The sequence below is a fragment of the Lepisma saccharinum genome, chromosome 21, assembly GCF_977018435.1.
Source record: "Lepisma saccharinum chromosome 21, izLepSacc3.1, whole genome shotgun sequence".
Taxonomy (NCBI): Eukaryota; Metazoa; Arthropoda; class Insecta; order Zygentoma; family Lepismatidae; genus Lepisma; species Lepisma saccharinum.
In genome coordinates, this window is record NC_139249.1 from 24137554 (window position 1) to 24157282 (window position 19729).

Here is a 19729-nt window from a genome sequence, read left to right on the forward strand (position 1 = left end):
CGTTTGTACGGGGTGTAATACCTGTAATTACGTGTTCGTATTGAATAAAGAGTAAGTCAAGGAAACTGATTCTTATTACTTCCCGTCGTCATAAGTATGGCGCACGAACAGGAGGACTCGATCGTCTACGTCGTTAGAATCTGGTTGTAGCTGTGAGATGGAAGAATTCAACTTTTTCGTCTGTGATGTTGGAACGTAAGTACTGAACTTTTTCTATGTGGAAAAGAAGAATGACGAATAACTTTATCGCGCTGTGATTGTAGCACCGAAACTATAAAATAGTTGTACTGAATACTGCGACTAAAATTCTTAGCTAGCAGTAACGGAAATTGAAAATGGCTACAAAAAAGGAATTGGAGTTTCTCTTTAAACAATTTGAAGCTAGACTCGCGGAACAAGTTAGTAGTGTGAAAGCTGATATTAATAGTGTTGAAGCTAATGTCAAAGCTGATATTAACAGTGTTGAAAGTAACGTCAAAGCGGATATTAATAGTGTTGAGGCCAGTGTAAGTAATGTAGGCACCAGCATAGGCCTCTTAAGGCAAGACTTCGAATTATTGGAAGCACGAGTCGAAAAGAAAGTGTCTGATAATTTGGTCGAAACAAAGGAATGCGCCCATGAACTAAAGGAACAAGTGGTCAACTTGAGCACGAAATTGGAAGAGAAGATAAACGAGGTTTCTGTTACGTGTGTAAATCAACATAAAAAATTGAGAGAGGTTTTCGATTCTCATGTAAAACAGGTAGAAAATGAATGCGTAGAAATTAAGAAAACACTCGAAATAAATCAAAAGAAGTTTGAAAGTTTAGTCAACCTTGTACATGGAAATGAAAGTAGTATGAAGGAGTTGTTTAATAACATTAGTGGACATGAAGTTGCTATTGCTGAGTTGAATAGTAAATTTAACGAAATTAGTGTTAAGTCTGGACAAACTATTCAAGATCTAAACTTGACCGTTCAAACCGTTCAACAGAAAATATCTAGTAATGACATTACTGTTAAGGGTTGCTTACAACAACTTACAGAGATTACTAACAAATATGAGGTTCTAGATGATAAGCTGGAGAATATTCGGTATCAAGTTAGAGATTTAACGAATGATTTTTCCATTTTAAGAGTAAGTGCTGAACCGGTAAAATCTTCTTTAGGATTAGAAACTAGAGTACAAGGCTTAGTTAGTCCTGATGTTCCTAGATTGTCTGAACAGCAAAGGGAAGCAAGGAAAGCTTCTTTACCCATTGAAAAAACTGAATATATCACGTTTAGAAAGCAAAGACCATTACGTAAAGGAGAATCTGATTCAGATGTAAAATCTTCTAGCTCTGAAACTAAAGTTCAGTTAAGGGGGCTTAAACGTAAATCTGTAAGTAGCTATAAGACAGGTAGAGTTACAAAAAGCATGTCAAGAGATAAATTTCATGATAGTAGTTCGGAAAGTGGAACTGATCACAAAAGTAGTAGTTACAGAAGGAAGTTTGTACCTAGTACACTTAAGTACTTTGATCTAGATAGGTTACCTAAATTTACTGCAACTAGGATGGATTATTTGGCGTCACAATTTCTTCAAGAGGTTGAGGATCGCTTGGATATGTTAAATGTTCCCAAAAAAGATTACATGAAGTATGTACCAATGCTTTTGAAAGGTGTTGCTAAAAATTGGTTCTCTCAGGAGAAACTACACATTGTAGATTATAGTTCTTTTAAGGTTCTTTTCCTTAATGCCTTTGAAAGTGCATCGTGGAAGTCAACATGTCTTGCAAATGTCTTGTGCAAGAGATACAGCAAAGAAAGTAGACAAACTCTGTTAAATTATTTCTGGTCACAGATTAATTTACTTAATTCCATTCAGCCAGACATGCCAGAACAGCAAAAAACTATTTTAGTAGCCCAACAGTTACCAAATAGAGTTAGAGAAGCAATCTTAAATCAACCTGATATTAGTCTTGGTACAGCTGCGGAATTGTTTGCGCGTCATGAAGCTCTGTATGCAAGTGCTGAAGGTGAAAGTAGGATAGATGGAAGGCCTGTTGGTATTAGACAAGTACAAGTTGTTAATGAAACTAAAAGAAATAATCAATCTAGAGTAAGCAATATGCAAAATTCTAATACAAGCCATGAGACTAATGTAAGGAATTCTGGCAATTTCAGGAGATATGCCACTGATAATAATAGTAGTAATGATAGTAGATCTGGTCAGAGATCTTGGAGAGTAAACCGTTTTCCATATTCTGGTAATAACTATAGAAACAGTAACTTTCGAGGTAGATACAATTATAGTAACCAAAATCGTATAAATGCTGATAATAGTAGACCTAGGTATAGAAATACTAGTACAAACACTGTGTCACACGATGATGTTCAAAACAATCCTCAAAGAAGTGAACCTAGATCTAGTACTAGGGAAGAAATAGAAAATGGTAATGGTGGGTCTTCACTTAGGGTGAATGCGCCCTGGTTTGTGCCTGAACAACCTTTAAACTAGATAGTGAGTCTATTGTTATTGTGACACAGAACAGCATAGACGAAGATGAGAATATTGTGTCAGTAGCCAATCTTAATACTGAAGATTTAAGAAACAAACTTTGTAATGAAAATTCTAGTAAAGCAAACTGTGAATCATGCCTTAAAAATGTATGTAGGGTAGATATTAATTTTTATGAAGACTTGTTAGAAGACGAAGCGAAATATAGTTCTAATAATTTAATGTTACCTGTAAACCTCAGGAACAAAGTCAAGAATACAACGTCTATCTTTGCAAATATTAAGGGGATAGAGAGTAAATGCTTAGTAGATAGTGGTAGTGACATTTGTTTGATGTCAGAGAACAAATGGAAAAGTATTACTAGCGAAGTCACCAGACCTAAATTAGAGCCAATAGAAGATATTATTTTGGTTGACTATTCTGGAAAAAGAAAACAGAAAGTACTTGGAAAATTTTGTGTGGATATAGAAATTGAAGATATTATGTTTTTTGTTCAGTTTGTTGTCGTCAAAGATTTGACAGTAGACATCCTTTTAGGTTTAGATTTTTTGTATAATGTAGAGGCTCTTGTAAACTTCAAGGAAAATTCTTTATTGTTACACACCAAACAAGGTGAAAGGTTAGTTAAATTATTACCTATATCTTGTCCAACTTTTGATGTGAGTGAAGAGGCAGAGAGTAGTTGTCTTAATGTGACACAAAAGTCAAAGGAGGAAATAACTGTTGCTAGTGTAGAAGATCTTAAATTAAAAGCTATGCAAGCTGAAATACTCGGTGAAGATGAAAAGAACCAACTGTTTGATTTGTTACTTGAATTTAGGATGTTGTTTGATGAAAAACCTGGTTTATGTACTAAATATGAACATCATATTGAATTAGATACAACAGAACCTTTAGTTTCTAAGCCATATCGAATACCTTATCATTACAGACAAAATGTTAGAGATCATATTCAAAAATTACTTGAGTGGGACATTATAGAACTTTCTGATCCACCTTATTTAAATCCACTAGTAATAGTTCCTAAGTCTGATAAAAGTGTAAGAGTATGTACTGACTTCAGGAATATTAATCAACACCAAAAAGTTAGTCAAATTAGACCAATTAATATTGAAGAGGCATTACAAGGATTTGTTGGTAGACCATATGTATCACTGATCGATATGTCCTCTGGATTTCACCAGATTTTGTTGTCGGAGTCATCTAAAAAGTATACTGCATTTTTGTTTGAAGGTAGACAATACCAATACAAACGTTTAGTATTTGGTACATGTAATGGAGTACAAGCATTTACGATGGCAATGACCAAGGTATTAGGCGACATTCTGTCAGAGAATGTTATCATTTATGTTGATGATTTATGCATTAGAAGTGAATCTTTAGAAAGTCACATAGAACATTTAAGAAGTGTATTTTCTAAATTAAGAGAGTCTGGTATGACTGTACGTCTCAAAAAGACATTCCTCTGTAAAGAAAAGTTATTGTACTTGGGTCACATTATTGACAAAACAGGTATAAGAGTAAATCCAGAAAGAGTAGAGGCTATTCTCAACCTTCCTACTCCGAAGGATGTAAAGACACTTCAAAAAATAATAGGTTGTTTCTCTTGGATGAGAAGATTCATTCCAAACTTTGCTACCATATGTGCACCTTTATATGAATTGTTAAGGAAAGGTAAGAAATGGATATGGACTAAGAAGGAACAAGAGAGTTTTGATTTGCTCAAACAAGAAATTTCTAATGATGCTAAACTATTTCATCCTGATCTTAATCAAAGGTTTTATGTCCAGGGAGATGCTTCCTTACTTGGCATCGGAGGATATTTGTATCAAATAATTGATGATGAGAAAAGAATAATAAGTTATGTAAGTCGTACACTGAAAGGTTATGAGAAACAATACACCATAACCGAGCTAGAATGTTTAAGTCTTTTATTTTGTATTGAGAAATGTAATCAATATCTTTTGGGTAAAGAATTTACTTTAGTTTGTGATCATAAGTGTCTCACTTGGCTGAACCATTCGAAGAATTGGAACCCTCGCTTATTGCGTTGGTCCCTTCAACTTCAAAAATACCAGTTCATTGTAGAATACTGCAAAGGATCTGACAATGGCCTAGCGGACTTATTGTCCAGACAATTTTCAGAGTCAGAGCCGATTTTGATGCACATCAACAATAATGTAAGGTTTAAAAATGAAGTATTGGATATACCTGTAGAGTTGTTAGTCCAAGAACAGTACAATGATAAGTTATTTCAACCTATTATTGATTATTTGAACAATTGTGAAAGTGTAAGTGTAAGTTTACCTCAAAGGTGTAGAAATTGGAAAAAGTTTTATAAAGTATGCAATGGAATTTTGATGATAAGAGATTTTCACTTTGAGAACATCTGGAAAATATGTATACCTCAATCTTTAGTTTCGGTAATACTGAGGAATTATCATGACAATATGGGCCACTTTGGTTGTGAAAAGGTACTCAGAAGAGTTAGGAAACTGTACTTTTGGCCTGGTATGAGAAAAGGTATTCTGAGTTATATCAAAGATTGTGAACTATGTATGAGAACGAAGCCGAGTAGACATCCGCCCAAGGGCATATTCCAACAACATTGTAACCAAGGTGAAACTATTTTGTTTTTAGATATACAAGGACCATTAATTAAAGGTTCGCAAGGAGAAAGGTTTCTTCTAACCTTACAAGATGCTAACACTAAATATCTGTTCGCTTATCCAATGAGGTCAAGTACAGCCAACAGTATTGTAAAAGCCTTGCTAGAAGGATATGTCAGGCATTTTGGCATTCCACACAGGTTGGTTAGTGATAACGCCACGGTGTTTCATTCTAACAAATATGTGGACACTTTAACAAGCTTAGGTATAAAATTGGCGTATACCCCAATATATCACCCTAGTTCTAATTTAGTTGAGAGAATTCATTCCGAACTCAACCGGCTTATGCGTGTTTTTTGTAAAAACAAACACAAAGAGTGGCCGAAATATATAGATGTAGTGGTAAGCTTATTAAATGATAGTGTACACACACAGCTAGGATTTGCTCCCTCAGAGTTACAACTAAACAGAGATCTTAACTCATGTATTTTGAATCATTTTAATTTACCGCCTAATGAAATTTCTCTGTGGAAAGACAAACTATACATGGCTTTTGTAAAAGGTTTCCAAGCAAGGAAGAAAAAAATGACAAGTACAACTTACAACAAGAAAATAGACCTGAAGTTAAAATAAAAGACCTGGTATTTGTAAAAACACATTATCTTAGCAGCCTCCTAGAAAATCGCACTAAAAAGTACTGTGAGGTCTATGAAGGCCCGTATATGGTAATTGACAAACAAGCAACTAATGTATACATTGTAATAGATTTGAAAACTGGCAATATCAGTGGTAACCATCACAGTGATAATCTAAAAATCTGGAATTGTACCGTTGAAAAGATAAGTTGTTATTTAAGCCAATTGGAAAAACTAAATCCAAAATTGTACAAACATTTGTTTTGGGTAGATCAAAGAAAGATTTAGATTTTGTTTCAAATTATTTATATTTATTTGCTATTTTTATATTTTCTTTAACATAAATGTTGTTGTATTGATTATATCCAGTATATTTGATCATGATGTATACCAGTTTAACTGTAACTACACAAAGTATGAGTGTAGATAACATAACGATGTGTAAATTATAAATGGGTATTTTATTTTGTAAAAATTTTACTTGAAGGAAATTTTTCTCCCAAGAGAGGGGAGTTATGACAGTTGTATTATTTGATTATTTTTGTACTCGAGTGTATTGAGGTAGGATCGTCGCTGTGACGTGGTAGACTACCTCAGAGCTCCTCATGCCTCGTGGCTCGAGCGAGGTGGAAAGGGGGCGGTGCTAGCAGTTGAAACGGCAGATCGCTCGACGTCGGACTGGGAATCGAGCAGTGCCTTGACGTTTGTACGGGGTGTAATACCTGTAATTACGTGTTCGTATTGAATAAAGAGTAAGTCAAGGAAACTGATTCTTATTACTTCCCGTCGTCATACATTGATGCTGTGCAAAACCTAATACTGCAAGATCGTCATGTGACATACTGTGAGATTGAGGCAACCATAGGCATTAGTTCCACCAGCATATATAAAATATTACATGATCATGTAGCTGTGAGAAAGGTATGTTTTCGTTGGATCCCACACAATTTGACAAAAACTCAAAAAGAAGCTCGAGTCAATTGGTGCAAACAAATGCTCAATAAATACAATCGTGGTGCTTCATGAGACGTATATAAGATTGTAACAGGTGACGAATCATGGATATATGCATATGAGCCGGAACGTTAACAGCAGTCGACTGTATGGGTGTTTGAAGATGAACCCAATCCAACAAAAGTTGTTCGCGCTCGAAGCACATCGACAAATGGTCGCCTGTTTTTTCGGTAAAACTGGTCATGTGGCAACTGTGCCTTTAGAGGAACGTAGAACGGTAAACTCTGAATGGTACACAACAATTTGTTTGCCAGAGGTCTTCGGTCAAATACGGAAAACAAACAAACACCGTCGGATCATTCTTCATCAAGACAATGCCAGCTGTCACACATCTCGTCTAACAACAGACTTTATGAACAGTCAAAAAATCGAATTGATGTGTCGTCCGCCGTACAGTCCTGATTTGGCACCCAATGACTTCTTCTTGTTCCCGAATGTCAAGAATAAATTGCGTGGACAACGATTTTCGTCGGCGCAAGACACCGTTGATGCGTTCAAAAATTATATTATGGAGGTGTCTCAAGAAGATTGGAAAAACTGCTTTGACAAATGGTTCGAACGAATGCAAAAGTGTATTGACCATAAAGGAGAATACTTCGAAAAATAATAAATCAGTTTTCAATGCCAAATTCCTGTTTTTTCATTGTTAGGCTCAAAATATAAATAGTGACCCTCGTAGTATCGGTTTATGTTTCAAATGCAATTCTAGAATTTTCAACAAAAAGTCTGATCATCGGCATCTTGACGGCATATGTTTGTGTGCGCCGGGAGTGTCGCTAGAAGGTGCGCTCCAGCCCACTGTGGAATAATCTTAGCCCATCCATATAGCCTACATGAGGATTTCCTGAATAATTAATAATATGACAAGTATCTCTCTCTCTCTCTCTCTCTCTCTCTCTCTCTCTCTCTCTCTCACACACACACACACACACACACACACACACACACACACACACACACACACACACAAGAATAAAAAGAGAGATATCGAGATAGAAGGAATGAGAGAAAGTAATAGAGGAACAGAAGAATGAAAGAAAGAAAGGTAGAAATAAATAGAAAAGAGAAAGAAGGAGAAACAAAATAAGGAAAAACAGAGACACAAGAAAGAAAAGAAAATGGAAATAAATAGAAGAAGATAAAGAAAGTAAGTTAAAACGAAATAGTTAAAGAGGAAGAAAGATAGAGAGCAGTATAAAAAATAGGAAGACATAGAGAAAGAGAAATATTAAGAAACAAGATAAAGAAAGGAAGATATAAAGAAAGATAGAAAAAGCTAAAGAAAAAGAAACAGAAGAAAGATGGGGAAATGGGAAAATATGAAGATAGAGAAACAGAAGAGAAAGATAAGAGTTAAAGAGAGGAAGAAAGAAGAGAGAAGAAATAAAGATAGAGAAATGGAGAAAGAATGAAATCGAGAAAATGTTAACAGCTATGATCACCACAGTAGACCTCACCTGAAAAATAGGTATTTCGCCCGCCCGCTCACCTTCTGGCATCCCTACAATGCCAACTGAACAACAAATTCTGCTAGTTGTTTGGTAAATTACTTTATTGCTCTTGTGTATGAGACAAAGTGCGTGAAGGAAGAATCTCCAACAAGCTTGAGTTTCAACTCAAAATAGTGAACAAAATTCAAGACAGAATATTATGCGTTTTTGTATCAGAATTCATTAACACAAAACTGAAAAGTGACTAATTGTAGTTACTCAGAAGGTGAGAAATATGTAAGAAGATTAGACTCATGTTTGAATTGATCAGAATTATCATCTCGTATTGTCTAAACTTTTGTGATTGATTCCAGGCTTGACCTTCAAGATTTCTCCATGGCTGGACCCCATCGCAGTATGGGTATTTGCAGGCACGATAGATTCATGGTGCTGACGTCATTACCCAATGGATTCGGCCTATCGGAGCTTTGCGGCGAGAACAGTGGACAGCACAGTGAGTTTGTATTGAAAGTATTGCTTGTAACTTTAAGTACACTAACCGGCCTCTGCAGCACAGGTGTCAGAGGTTCTAGGTTCGAGCCCTGATCAAGCATGAATTTATCATTGCTTGTCTTAGCATTAGCTTCATCAGTTCATCCTGATAATCGTGATTAATCCGTGTGGTAGAAAAGGATTGAATTGAGTTGGTGTTTTAAGTCCACTTTATACACATTAAGGGGATCCGGACCACTGTGTGCCTCCATCGGGAATCGAACCCCGGACCTCTTGATTACAAGGCAATGACGCTACCACTGTGCCATCGGGGAGGCCGTAAGCGGCTTAAAATAACTAAAACAGTCATTTAAGAGTACTTCGTCTATGTCGTGTGATGAATTATCTCACAAACTTCAACAGCTCGGAAAACGTATAAAATGCCATTGTAATATAGTATTATACCAAACTCAAATTGGGTTTGCCTTATGGATGATATCGAACCGACAAAATTTTAGCTTTCAAATATCATGCATCTCGCACACTAAGTATTTATTGTCTTGATTTTACAGGGATCTGTCTCGTTTTCTATGAGGTCTTGTCTGGGTACCACGAGAGATTACTGACAAGTTAACCCTTGAAACAACGCTAATCATGTAAGTTAGCTTCACTTCAAGGGATACGGCCCGTTTCGCCTTATTGCGTTTTCACCTTCCCCAATACAATTTCGCGTGGTTTATGTGATACTAATTTTCTAAGGCGAAACGGGACATCCTATTTGGCCTTATCCTGTTTCGCCTTACACACAAAAATACTCGTGCCGTGATCGAGTTTCTAACCGCAGAAAATGTGCTACAAATTGATATTCATCTGAGACTGAAGGCACTTTATGGGGATGAATGCGCAGAGATCAGTACTGTGCGATCTTGGGCTTTTCATGCTCGTAAAGAAAACCCCAGCTGAAGAACTCTCAGCGTATGCGAGAGAATGGAGTGGAAGGCCGCGTACTGCAACCGATGGAGGTCATTGGAATCGTGTTAATCTACACATTCATCCCCACAAAATGCCTTCAGTCTCAGATGAATATTAATTTGTAGCACATTTTCTGCATTTAGAAACTCGATCACGGCACGCTACTTCAGGCGCTTCACCAACATTGCATGGTTACATGCTGCCATTTTCCTCGCTATAGTTCAGCACCCCCTGGCGATAGAAGTTTGAAACCTTCAATGGAGAAATGGAAAGGTCTTATAAGTGCAATGTATGGTTGCTCAAAATCCAAAATGTGTTTACAAGGTAACAAAGAAAATAAAAACATAGGAAGCTTTACTTTTCAGCACGCCCTCGTATAATATACTTTATTGTAGCTCCATTTCAGGATTGAAATGTTGTTCATTGACATTCCAAATTACAGTTTGCAAAATTTTAAAACAAAATGTTAATAAGAAATGAAATTAGGCATACCATATTTAATGCAAAATATTGAAGTTTTCACGAGTTTTGTATCTCTTAACCCAATTGAATCTCAAACTCAAAATTTTTACTGAAGTTACTTATCATAGAGTACTGTATTATGTACAAATTTCAGATTTTCAAACAACTGCCCACCAGAGATATTTAACCCTGAACTTGGATGTTTTAACAAAAAGTACATGTTTATGACCCTGTAGAAAAAAAATATATTAAAGTCTCAAGCTTCAAATAATTTTGACATACTGGCACACAGGTACTTGCACAAAAAATTCAAGTGTCAAACTGCCTTCCCCCTAAAAAAAAAATGTCCGAAAATGTCATTTTGAGCGATTAAAATATACAATTTTGACCTTACAATTTATGATGAAAGAATAAAATTTAGAAAATTACACAGAAATATAATTACTGCCTATAATGTGCTTAACCTCACAGATTTTGTCTCATTGTCGTAGGACTTACCAGAGCTGAGATAAAAAAGTTTCCGCTGATGCTTACGAATGGAGAAAATGACGCGCGCCATGATAAAATAATTACCTGCCATCCTCAAATCGGTGATAGTAAAAATAAAATAACAGTGGTTCTGAACTGCCAACAAATGAGGCTCACACCACACAAAAAATAAACTTTTTTAAAAATAGTTAAGCAACCATGTTGTATGACTTGATATGGATTGACCCAGGTGGGAAATTTTTTGTGTGTAAGGCGAAACAGGATATGGTGAACTGGGATGTCCCGTTTCGCCTTAGAAAGTTCGTGTCACATAAATCATTTGAAATTCTATTGGGGGAGGTGAAAACGCAATAAGGCGAAACGGGAGGATACATGCCTCAAGGGCACCCGCGGGGAGAAGCACTTGCTCCCTTGAGATATCTATGAAAAGTTCATTTATTCGAATGGTGAAATTGTAGTGATATTTTGTTACAAATTCATAAAATATTGTTTTCTGTTACTTACACAGTATGTTTCATCAATTACTACAATGTCCAGCAAAGTAACGACAGAACATTTTCACCAGAGGCATTAAAATCATGTTGGCCACAGGACTTTTTTTTTTTTTTTTTTTTTTTTGCTCGGGATGGAATTGAGAAGATAAATTTCGTAACCCCGACTTTCGCCATTTCCTGACCAAGCCAGGAAATCTTTGGGACGTGAAACTTTCGAAGTTTCCCTACACGGTGAAAATTTCGATTTCTACAATCTATTTACCCTTCAAGTGATTGGTTTTAAATTCTGAAATAAAAACTGTTAATTTCAAGAAATATCAGACACTTATACTGCAGAAAATACTAAGAATTTTAAATTTCTCGACCATTCGATATCCCAAAACGCCGGGAAACTTCTCGGAGCCGGTATCTGACAATTCACGGACGGTAATTTTAAATACTTTTTGTTACAGTATCCTTCTCAGCGTAAAAACATTGATCAAATGTGCCATGCAGGAAAGCAGATTAAGTGGACTCTGATATCTGTGCATTGTGAAGAAATTCAAGACGACAGAGAACTGTTCATCAACACAGTGATAGATGTTTATGGAAAGGAAGCAAAGCGAATCTAGTTTTTATTTAAATAGTGGAATCAAATCTGAACTTCTCAACAGCGCGAAGATATTTTCAATTCAATGTCAATCTTATGATTTTTAAAGTACAAGGTAAGCAAAAAAGTTATTGCCGTTCTAGAGCAATGATAAAGAAAGAGCAATACAGTGGACCTTTAGGTTTCGAAGTAATCTCCATCAGCATCCAACACCTTTTGCCAACGTTCCTGCAGCTGCACAATACTCTGGTGATAAAACTCGGCGGGCTTGGATGCAAAGAAGTCCGTGATTGCGTTCCGTAGGTCTCCCTCATTTTCGAAGGATCTCCCACGGAGGTGGTTGTCGAGGGAATGAAACAGGTGATAATCTGTTGGTGCAAGGTCCGGTGAATATAGTGGATGGCACAGTGTCTCCCAGCCAAGTTGCTGAAGGGTCTCCCAGGTCCTCTTTGCCACATTTGGCTTGGCATTGTCGTGTAGGAACAGCACATCCTTGCGATTCACCAATGCCGGCTCCTCCTGCCGCAATGCACGGTGCACCCTTTGCAACTGCTGAGAGTAGAGGTCAGCAGTGATGGTCTGACCAGGTGGAAGGAGCTCGTAATGCCCCACTTGCCGACAATTCCACCATACAGAGAGCATAATCTTTCGTGGGTGCAGAGGTGGTCTTGAGGTGCGAGGAACAGGGTCGCGTGGCGACAACCAATGTCTGGTACGCTTGGGAGGACCCACTTTTCGTCACCAGTGAGCAAGTGATCAAATATGGGTGTGTTCAGGTGCCGAGTGAGCAAGGACATCCTGCCGACAATGTGTGGGATACCCACTTGCTTAACTTGTATGACTTCCCTATCCCATGCATGTGCAGTCTGACTGTTTCAGCGGAAACATGGAACCTTTCTGCAAGTTCATCACACATTAGGCCACTGTCCTTCTCGATGGCTGCTTTTAGGGCCTCGTCATCCAACACACGTGGTCGTCCACTGCGAGGTTCATCCGAAAGGCTCACATCTCCCGAACGGAATTTCTGGAACCAATGCCTGGCAGTGCGTTCGTTCACGGCATTCTCCCCAAATGTCTGGCAAATGCGGCGACTTGATGCGGCGGCTGACAGGCCCACTTTAAAGTCATACAACAAACACACGCGAACAAGCTGCTTCGATATCTCCATTTCTTTTCGACACTGGACGAGCTATGACTGCTGTGTGTGCGTAACGTGCCTGTATTACTGACAGTCGATGGTCAAACTAACTCCCCATCGCTTGGCAGGCACGCGCGTCATGTCGATTCCTCTCTGTGAGCGCATGATTAATGGGACGTCAGAAACGGCGTCTCATGTAAGAACGAGATTCATCAAACGCACGGATCAGGCGGCTATTTTGTTCGGTGAGAATCGTCTGCTGCCTGCACACAACGCTTGTGCATGATGGTTTCAGACTGCACTAGTTCGGGAATTGTATTAACAGAGAGCGATATGAAGCAACATGCCCAAGATGAGTGTGACTCGACTGTTCTTACAATGTGATTAAAATGAGTAACAGTGTCCACAGTAGAGTTTATTTCTGCCAGAAGGACATGCCTTCCGCTGGACGCCATGCGGAAAATTTCTATAAACAAAACGTTGCGCCTGCGCTTTCGTCTAGAGCGTCCCATAAGTCTGTAAAGTAACTGGTTTCACCAGGTTCACAAGCCCAGTTACTTTAAAACGATTAGTTCGTTTCGTTTCGTTATGACTTTCGGAACGCACCCAAAATATTAACATTTCTCCGACTTGATGACTACTTGACAAAGAATCATTCCAGGAAGAGAAACAACGTGATATAAATAGCTTCTTTTTCCAGTTTACCTTCCTGTGGACGCCGCTGTGGGCAGTGCCTCTGTGACTCTCATGGTGATGACATCAGGGACAGCTTCCTACAAATGGAGAATTCGTTCAACTCAGATCAACTGCAAATCGGACCCGGGCGCTGTTGGTGAGTGTCACTCTTCAATTCTTTGTATTATCTATACACTTGCCTCTTTTTCAATAGTGTGCATTGCATTTAGCATTTTAAAATTGAACCGTATTTTAACTTGCCACAGCTCTGCGTCGACGTGTTATTAAAAGAGATAAGTATTGTTGATGGATGATATTTGTTCCTTGATTATTGTAAAATGGGTTTAATACGAATCTTTATCATAGCGTTCAATTGTAGAAAGAATTAATCGTAATGCACCATGCATTATGGTACCATTTGCTTTTTTTAAAATTTTAATTCTGAACCCTTCCATAATTTGAAACATATCTCTACTTACTTCATTGATGTTTCCACAGCAAACTATTTTCACGGAACCCTTACCTTCCGAAAATGCCATTGCTGCCACAGACCTCCAGGTACCAGATCGGAAACGTCAGCCTTTTTATATGGATCAACTTTAAGCCAAAAATTTCGTAGAGAGGTATATACTATCATGGCGGCGTGCATATCTTCATATTACTAGTTGTAACAACTATTTTGAATATTGTGAGTCACTCCACCACACAAGATTGTAATTTTATAAGTTTACTAAGAAGTATATAACTCTACACATTACACTCCACAAGTGAATACAAATAATTTCCTCACAAAAATGAAAACTTAACAAGCTCTAATGTGAATCTCCGCCATTTTTCTAGCCCCAGGACTATGCATGGCTTCAAACAAAAGCTCATTGTTTTCAGTCTGTAATTAGAGGTCTGTGATTTCTGCCGTGACCCCTATTTTGACATTGAACAAGTCCAGTTGGCGCATGCGCACTTCTTTCCATGGTTTCGGTTAAGGCAGCCGGACTGTACTTGTTTTCCTATTATTATAGTAAAGACTTTTCATGTAGTAGTCATATGACATTGGTACGTTTATTCTGTTTAGGTAGACACGTCGAGTAATTTTTCTGTTCTGGAATTCTCATACAATGATATTTACACAAAAAAGTCGTTCTAGGGTGCTTTTCTTTTCAATTCGCTTTCAAAGACGTAAGATAACGCACATGTGAGAAATTAATTGCATGAAACTGTTCAAATTATAATGTCAAGGCCTACGCGTGATGACGTCAGCTAACTTTTAGCTTGAATATCCTGATCCCTATTAATCCACCCTGGGCGATGATATGGGTGCAGTCCACTAGCGCACAAAAATGTGTAAGTGTGCACTCGTGGTATATGAAAAGTGCCACGAGCGCACAACATCCAATGCTGTGTTGCCACATCTATGACTGTGTAATGGCTAGGTTAGGTTAGGTTAGGTTAGCTTCGACTATGTCTCTGGGGTCTGCTGGGGTCTTCCTCCTTCTGCAGCGATACATTGCCCGTCTTACGAGGCCAAATTCTTTATGAGATAGTGAGGTTATTAAAATGGAATAGGGTGTGATGAATATAGCCATTCACATAATATATGACCCTTCAAAGGCAAAAACAGTTGACACAACGTGGCAACATCGTCATGAATTTTGTGCGCTCGTGGTATACATTTTTAACCACAAGCACACACATCCTTTTGTTTGTGCGCTCCCAGCCTACGGCCGATGATATATTTATAAGTTAAATGAACTTAATAGCTAGTGGAAATTCTATGCCTACCGTGAGGTCAAACACAATCTGGTATTACATAATTTGAGTATTTTTCACATCTACTTTTCAGCTCCTGTTGGATGTCTACAGTACTTCAAGGACCTCAGCGGAACCATCGAGAGCTTCAACTACAACGATGGAGAGGGTCTGTATCAGTCGAACCTGGACTACGCCATTTGCATCAAGAGATCCCCAAACACCTGCATGATGGAGTTCCAGCAGTCCCCGGGTTCCACGTTCTCCATATCTTCGGCAGACTCGGACCTGGAAGATGGGGTCGGGAGAGCAGGGACGTCATCCTGCGATCTGGATTCTCACGACTATCTCCATATTCCTGGAGGAGGGACGGGGTTCCACGGGACGTCAACGGCTGACAAGTTCTGCGGGAGGAGTCTTTCGGGAGATGCAGTGGCCGCCGAATCCAAGCGGCTTAAGACGAGGCTGGAGAGGGAAGCGTTCTTCTCTAACTCAACCGCCTCGCCGGTTACAAGTAGGTAGTTTTCTTCCTAAGGTGGGCTGTGTAGAACATTCTTATAAATTCATAGAAGCTTTCGTTCACCCCCAGTAGATGACATTAATGTTGACAACATTTAGTATAGTGCAATGAGCAAGTTGATCAATCCGGTCCGGTAATGGCCATCTAGAACATCTGATATAACCCCTCTAGTTCTTTCATTTGCAGATAGTGTACCACCATTAAGAATAGTAATTAATTCATGAAACTGATCACACTTCTAAGACAGAATACTCAAGAGAACATTGTATGAAGTAGAAATGATGCCAGACGCAATATTTTAGACACCTTTCCCATAACCATAACAATAATAATATAATGTTCATGTGCAGCTACAATTATACAGTGTATTTGAAATATTTCCAGTTGGGGGGTATACAGAACTACTTTCGAAGTTCAAGGATATTGCATATTTGCACAACGCCCTCCAGGGATAAAATGTTCAAATATCACGCTGCAATGTATCATGCTAAAATTGTATGATATATTAGAAAAGCTTTGCTAGACGAAGACGCCATCTTGTTTTGGCGGAATACTCTTTTTACTCAATTATATCTGTTCGCAACACTCACCATAATTTTTTAATTATATTTTACTTACGCCAGGAAGTTGAATAAATCTGTGACGATGCTCGCAATGAGAAACATGTATTTTGGCATGATTTTTTTCACTCTAAAGTTCATAATATTTTTTTAACCAAACTTAAATTTCCAGGTTATGCATCGGGACCAATTGTTCTCAGATTTCACAGTGATGACATCACAACTCCTGAGATTGAAAAGGGCTTCCGGATTAGATACATGCAAATGGGAACAGGCTGCATGAGGTTCTTCTGAGCATGGTAGCTGTCTGCCTTCAAGATTATTCACATCTGGTCTAAGTGGACAAATGTTAAAACTACCAAGAACTCTCTTAGGAAAAATTTGAGATGAAATGTTTCATGCTGTAGTGGACATGAAAATTAGTTGTTTTTTTTTAACCGGTAATATCTTGCATTTTGTTACAATACTTCAGGCTGACTTAAATCAAGTCTGAGACAAGATTTGTTTCTATTTATCGGACTCTTTTCTGCTTTGCTGACTCGAAACTATTTACGTCTTCCTTTCTCACCGCGTTTCCTGAATATTTTCTTGTAAATCCAGTTAAATTAAACGTTAACCTCTTGTATATGTACCGTTAGGTTAATCAGAACGATTGGATGACAGGATGAAGGGAAAGAAAAAAAGGAAAGACAAGACTATTATTTAATGTGCCAACTCAACTAATTAAGCATTTCTGGTCTTATATGCGTATATTTTACATGTTTACGTGAATTGGTTAAGTTGAAAAACAAAATTCAAAATTGTATTTTGTGTGTGAAACATCTTTCCATGTGTATAGTAGCTACATTTAGGATGGATTTTCGGTGAATGAATTCAATATATATTATCTCAAGTTGCTTCTCTGCTTCTTCAAGTTAATCGCAACGATGAGAGATGAAACTGAAGAGGAAACGGGCATAAAATACCAATTTAACAAGTGCACATTCATTTGTTTTCTCTTTTCGCTTCCCATGCTCTCGTATCTTTTGACAGTGCTGCACAATTTGGCAACGCAGGAACACGGTAACAATGCAAAAAGCTGAATGCATCGCCCGCGCTCCCTTCACTCGACTCCAAAACCACAGCGGCATTCTTATATTGGTCAAGTTGAAACATTCATCCTTAGCTGCCTTGTATTTGAATGCAGGTCTGCAGCGATATACGCAAACGACAAAGCTTTGCATTCATGCTTAAGACTGTTATTTCTGTCTAAAGGTAGTTACCACCTTATTATATCAGCGTTTCTTGTTCGTATTGTTGTAACTGGGTCGTGAGGCTCGTCCGCTCATTTGCGTATGTTTCCCTTTCCTCGCATTCACCTTGTAGTGTGTACCATTCAGAGATGTTACATAGATGTTAAATTGAGTCGTGATCCGTAAGGGGAAAAATTTAATAAGCAAAACGACTTCTCAAATGTTCATTCTCCTTCGTTTCTTTCTTTGTGTATTTAGTTTCACTTCCCTAAATTGATTAATAATTGTTTGTACAAATTATTTAATAAATTTATTTTTCATAAAAAGTGTATCGTTTTGTCATGTCTGTAAAGTATAGCCTTAGAATTTGTCACACACAGGAGATGTACTATGTATGTAGAAGTTTCAGCGAGAATTACAGGCTCAAGCAACACTCAAGCCGGAGTGTCTGGCATACCCTGCCGTTGCTCTATCAACTAAGCCAGCTCTGGTTGAGAAATGGCACGCTATGCCAGAGACCCGGGTTCTAGTCCTGGTTGAGCCTGCATTTTTCGCTGAAATTCTACTAGTTTGCATACAGAAGAGTTTTGCATCATGCCGGCACTAAAAATAGACGATATCTATTAAGCAGGGAACTTTAAATGCATTTTGTTATGTAATAATCTTAGAATACTTTTAATGTAGTATTTTTTTTTAATCTCAAGTGAAAAAGTCTAATATGAACATTGATCTCAGACTAATCTTGCTTCTTATGAACATCTTCGTGTTTTTCATGAATTTGCATATGCCTAGAAATTTCGAAGGTGCATAAAGTGGGTGTAAGACTTTCTTTTAGTGGCCATTGCTATGTTTTGCCCCTTTTAGTTTGTTCAACGTTCTGTTTTTTGATGTATGGATCAAAAGTAGGGATGGCCCCAATATACGGATTACGGATATCGGACTTCAAACTATCCTATAGTATTCGTTTCGGATACAACTGTTAATCCGGATGTCGGAATATTCAGATAAAAAGTATGTTGCTATTTACTTTTTCAAGTTCAGTAAGTTATTCTGGTAAGAATAGTTTATGAAATTATGAAGATGATTATCAAATAAAGGTTCAAGAATATTCTTCCCAAATGACCGGCATTCAAAAATAAGGAAACAAAAGTGCTGACTCCACATAGGCTTTCTTGATTTGGTGCTTACCAGCAGCACGGCCACGTTTACTCTGTTACAAAAGAAAGAAAAATGAAGCGATTAAGATCAAACCTCGGCCACATGACCACAAAAGTACCACACTTTAGCACTCGAGCACTGAAGGCAGTGTGTCCAGCCTGAGGAAAATTATGGCCAAAGTGCATTTACTTTTTAACTTACCCTAGTATATACTAAAATATTTTATGTTGTTTTGGTACGACGGAAGATAATGTGCATTTATACTGAAGTGAGCAATGCAGAGATCTGTTGTAGGCAAAATATAGGTAAACATTTGCGGAGAATACGGATCAATGGACAAATTGGATGACGCATGCGTTGAGAATCCGTACTGTAGAAATACGGACATGACGAACAGAACATGATGAGAGTCCGTAAAATGGCCAAACTATAAAACTATCCGGATAATGGGCACATTCTCCCGATAATTCGGTATCGATATTACTATAAAATTTTATCCGAATATTTCAATCCATAGTCAAGAGCGAGTTGTAACCGCCCTCTTTCCAATCAACCATAAGCTGAAAAAAAAACACCACGTATATGGAGTAAAAAAAATGTTTGCAGTATCTTCCTCTTCGGTAAATATAGTGGTCCACAATTTAGTTTTGCATCGTAAAATTTATTAATATTGTGTTTGTTTATAATCACGTAGTATGTGTTCAGTGACATGAGTTTAATGACTGAATACTTCATATAGACTCAATAATGATTACTGGAAATAAACTGTCAGTCAAAGTATTGTGTTTCTTATAATTATATGTGCATACAACTCAGTCTACTCTATATTGGAAAAATTCAATTTAGCAAGTTTTGTTAAGACAATGTAGATTGTATTGTTGGCATACATTTTCAGCATACACAATTTCAAGGAATGTATCCCAAAAACAACTGCACCGAGACACTGAAAGTTCGAAGCTCGAGAGCACATTCTTTCTTCACCAACCAAGTTCGTTGTCCTTGCTTTCAGTGCGACATCAAGTCATTGTTGA

The 19729-nt window shown here is 37.8% G+C and overlaps 1 protein-coding gene across 1 annotated transcript; it reads left to right on the plus strand.

Annotated features, from left to right (window-relative positions):
- Positions 1-335: 335 nt before the first annotated feature.
- LOC146004107 (uncharacterized) lies at positions 336-16619 on the plus strand. The gene is made up of 5 exons (XM_083142771.1): positions 336-688; positions 8546-8685; positions 13508-13639; positions 15323-15742; positions 16481-16619. Exons 1-5 carry the CDS (start codon positions 336-338, stop codon positions 16600-16602), a joined length of 1167 nt encoding a protein of 388 aa, XP_082998897.1. The 3' UTR covers positions 16603-16619.
- Positions 16620-19729: the final 3110 nt, after the last annotated feature.

Coding starts and splice junctions, on each gene's coding strand:
- LOC146004107 (XM_083142771.1), top strand. CDS start 336: ATGGCTACAAAAAAGGAATTGGAGTTTCTCTTTAAACAATTTGAAGCT. Junction 8,686..13,507: donor CGAGAACAGTGGACAGCACA/GTGAGTTTGTAT, acceptor TTCTTTTTCCAG/TTTACCTTCCTGTGGACGCC. Junction 13,640..15,322: donor ATCGGACCCGGGCGCTGTTG/GTGAGTGTCACT, acceptor TCTACTTTTCAG/CTCCTGTTGGATGTCTACAG.